This window comes from Apium graveolens, chromosome 4 (assembly GCF_009905375.1).
Source record: "Apium graveolens cultivar Ventura chromosome 4, ASM990537v1, whole genome shotgun sequence".
NCBI lineage: Eukaryota > Viridiplantae > Streptophyta > Magnoliopsida > Apiales > Apiaceae > Apium > Apium graveolens.
Window position 1 is genome coordinate 117,834,257 of NC_133650.1, and position 4,544 is coordinate 117,838,800.

The following is a 4,544-nucleotide window of genomic DNA, read 5'->3' on the forward strand; positions in this document are numbered from 1 at the left end:
TCTACGAACAACACTGGTGCACCCCACGGGGATACATTCGGTCGAATAACTCCTTTATCTAACAATTCTTGCAATTGTGTCGCTAGTTCCTTCATTTCAATGGGCGCCATTCGATAAGGGGCCTTTGAAACTGGTTCCGTTCCAGGAACCAAATCAATCATGAATTTAATCTCTCGATCTGGAGGTAGTCCAGGTAATTCATCGGGAAATACATCGGGAAACTCTTTAACCACAAGAATATCCTCAATCTTTGAGGATTCCTTCTCCACGTCCTTTACGTTAACCAAATAAGCTTCGCATCCTTATCGTAGTAATCTTCTTGTCTAAATTATCGTTAAAAACTTCCTATCTTGCTTCTTTCCTTTAAATATCACCTCGATTCCATCCTTGGTCCTCAAATTCACTTTTTTGCTTCTATACTCGATTTGCACACCGTGGTTCGCTAACCAATCCATTCCAAGAACAGAATTAAGTCAGCTAAAAAAGTGCCGACCTTCTATAACAATGTCGCAATTGGGAAAAATTCTATTGGTAGCAACTCGTTCCTGATTTCCTACTTCTATAATCAGATTAGATTCTAGAGGGTACGCAACACACTTTAGTCTATCAACAACACTTTCAGAAATAAATGATCTAGTAGCACCAGAATTCATTAACACTTTGACTTCTACTGAATTAATAGCGAGCGTACCTGCTACCATATCCGCATCCTGCACTGCATCTTTCATGGTCATATTAAACATCGGCGCCCTTGGAAGAACTGTTTGTGCTTGTGGAGGCGGTGGTCCAGCAATCCTAAGAATATTTGCCTTCTGAACAGGCTCCTTGAAATTTCTTTCCATATGGCCAACTTTTCCATACTTAAAACAAGTCATCTCTGGCTTCCCCGTGCCAATAGTGCATTCTGTTGAGTAGTGACCTGTCTGATTGCACTTGAAACACTCCATGTTAAGCTTATTGCACCTTCCCGGATGTCTCTTACCACAACTTTGCATTCCAAAACTGGAGGTCTATTGTCCTTCACCTACTGCCCAGGTTTCTGGAAGCGATTCTTCTCATTCCCAGGCTTAATCTTCTGGAATTTCTGATTCTGACTTCCAGCATTCCTTCCAAACTTTCCTCTGAACTTAGAACTCCCCTGGTCTATTTCTGAATCCTCAAATTTCCTTTTCTTCCCTTCATTTTCCTTCTTAGTTGCTTCTCTTTCTCCTTCCACGATCATGGCCTTTTGTACCACAATGGCATAAGTCCTTATCTCATGAAGAGCCACTTGACTATGAATCCATGGCTTAAGTCCTTGTTGGAATCTTTTAGCTTTCTTCGCTTCTGCAATCACATATTCAGGCACGAACATTGTTAACTCTGAAAGCTTCACTTCATACTCTGCTACCATCATATTTTCTTGCTTTAAATCCAGAAACCTCATCTCTTACTGATCTTGCATGTAACTCGGTAAGTACTTCTCTAAGAACAACTCCGTAAACTTCTGCCAAGAAATAGTTTCTCCTTCTTGTAACGCCTTAGTAGATTCCCACCAGTAACTAGCCTCATCCTTAAGATAATAACTTGAATATTGCGCCTTCTTTTCGTCCTTGACTTCTACTAACTCAAAGGATTTCTCCATTTCTCTTAACCAGGACTAAGCTTTAATCGGATTGGGAAAACCTACAAATTCTGGGGGATGGACGGATTGAAAGTGTTTGAAGTTTCCGATTCTCGAGGCTGGGGGCTTTTGCAAAAGTTGAAAGAGTCGGTTCATCACATGAGTTTCTTGGTTTTGATCTTGAGTTTCTTCTTCTTGGTGATTTGGTGAAGTGTCCATTTTATAAACCTGATGAGCAATTATTTAGCAATACGATAGCATGGTATATATAAAAATAAAGATTCTTTTAGGAATAGTTTTATGGGTTTTAAGTTTTTACCCATTTGTGCATGCAATCCTATTACTACATAATTCACACAGCGGTTAAGGTTCTCACATGACACAAGGTATATTATCGCAAAGGTGTTGAACACGATTTCTTAGAAACATGATATGCAAGATAATTTATGAAGCTCAGGGATTCACAATATAAAAACAAGATGCATCGATAATTAGTTAATGAATTTCATCGATTCTCAATAAGGTAATAAGGGTACATAGATAAGTAGTTCAAGTACATTAAGTTCAGGGAATAAAGTACAATAACATAGCAGGGTTAAATAGAGGAAAAACTGGAAAATATCCCCCTATCTACCCCTAAATTCTACCAGCACTGAAAAGAAATAACAACAACAACTACTAAGGGCTCTATCAGATGTCCCATCTGAAGTCACATCCAATCTACACATGGCGATCCAGAATCTCCATCAACACAGACATCATCCAACGCATAATCTTATGAACTCTACGGGCCTTGGCTTTAACATCACTGCGGGCCTTGGCTTCAACATCACTACAAGAAGATCCCTCCTTCAGTCATATGTGGGCAACCTACTCCACCATCTCAATACAAAGACACCACTCGGGCTCTGGCACCAACATCTGTAGCCTAGACTCTCGAGCCAACCTATCCACCAAAGATCTCAACTCAGGTATACGAGCAAACACAAAGTCACGGTCCTGAGCCAAATCATCACTAATATGGGTAGGTACAGGCATAACAGGCACTCTGTCAGGAGCTGGGGACTCAGGCATAGGAGCTGGGGAATCTGCCGTAACCTCTGGGGATTCAGGTACTGGTATTAGAGGAGAAACAAGCATTAGGGGCAACACTGTCCTCAAACGGATCCTCCTCAGGGTCTGAACTAATATATTGGGGTTCTGCAGGTGATCCCGGTAACAAACTATCCTCAGAATCAGCATCACTACCACTACCAGGGTCCTGATATAAAACATAAAATAGCAGCCAAGAAACAACATTAGGTTTAAAGAAAACCTCCAACTGAGTCGATGCCCTAACTCTAATTACTATCCTGACCTATTTAATTTACTTAGACTATACCTAATTGTGTAACTCAACTCTATATGAATCGAACACTCTCGCCATATTTAATTACCCAAATACCCTTTTTATCCTAACTTGTCTCAAGGACTAGATCATGTAGCTCTGATACCAACTTGTGACACACTCAAACTCGGGGTTAGGAATGAGGACCCACAATACCACTAATAGTAATATAATAATAGAAGAAATATAATAAACCCCGAAACTAACATGATCTAACATGATAAAGTATGAGACAAGATTACAACTACCAACCAGAATATTATTATTACAACCCAAATTATAGTTAAAACCTATTTATCCGATTCTGACTTAGAAACGACAGATAACCCAAAAGTATCTGATTCAGCTAATACATTTCCCACCATCTTATTGTCACTTTCTTACACAACATTTACCTGATCTGGCATCTGGAATCCCACAACACGATAGGGACCGCCAGGAACGCTCTTGTGAGCGGTGCGTCTAAGTCTGGCCATCTTCTTGCTTAACTGCCATTGTTAGATCAAAGCAAATAAATGAGCAAAGAAGCTCATCAAGTAACTATATAAGCATTTCTAAATAACAACATTATCAACATCATCTGAGGCATTCTATCTCAAAATCAAACTAGGTGGCAGCACTCTATCAATATCTAGGAAAGGGTTCCAAAGGAAAGTTTCAAAGCTTATAAAATTTAAGTTCGAATAACCAATGGTTCTCAAGTTCAATCGATATGGTTCTCAGAGAGAGAGTTTCACACTTTGAGAGATATATCATTTTAAGCTATGAGCATCAATATAAAAGTATTGTGATAGGGTTCTCAAAGCAGATTCTCAAGACTTTGAAGAAGATTCTATTCAAACTATTCAACTTCAAATCAAAAGAAGAGGATAATGCTCGTTGCAACATTTATAAACATTATTAACAATAAAGAACCCTTGATTGGAATATCCATATTTTAGTATAATATAGGTGATCAGCCCGTACTAACCTCCATCCAGTCATTAAGGTACTAATGACATTATTTTAGCCTTATATTGAACTAGCCCCGCTAGCCTCTTACGTGACTGGACTAGTCCCACTAGTCTTTTACGACTCTATCCAATCCTTTAGAAATTCATTTGGAAAACCTTTATGTTGGAATACAAGGAAGTTTGACTAAATTCTTTTTAACATTACCAATATATGAAATTGTTTGGACATTCAAGTCGGAAGTCATACTTAAGTTTAATTCGAGAATTCAAGGAAATTGAACAAATCGAAAGTAAACATGGATCGTAAGTTAAGGATATTGATCAAATGTTAAATAGGATATACCAAGGCCGTGATCAGGATAGTTCGAAAGAATGATGCATAAACAAGGCACAGGGGATTATCAAGAAATCTAGGTTAACAAGATATAAAATATGAAAGGTTCATTTAGGGTCAAAGGATCATAAGTTTACAAAATATGAGAATAGGGTATAAGTACTTGAAACAAGGGGTTACTATTAGGATTTATCACAAGGATCAATAACGAGTTTATCACAAGGATCCATAGAAGGGTTATCACAAGGATCAATCATAAGTTTTACG

General features: G+C 38.5%; 1 protein-coding gene across 1 annotated transcript; it reads right to left on the reverse strand.

The window, feature by feature from the left end:
• Positions 1-473: 473 nt before the first annotated feature.
• LOC141718905 (uncharacterized) lies at positions 474-947 on the reverse strand. The gene has a single exon (XM_074521277.1). It carries the CDS (start codon positions 945-947, stop codon positions 474-476), a length of 474 nt encoding a protein of 157 aa, XP_074377378.1.
• Positions 948-4,544: the final 3,597 nt, after the last annotated feature.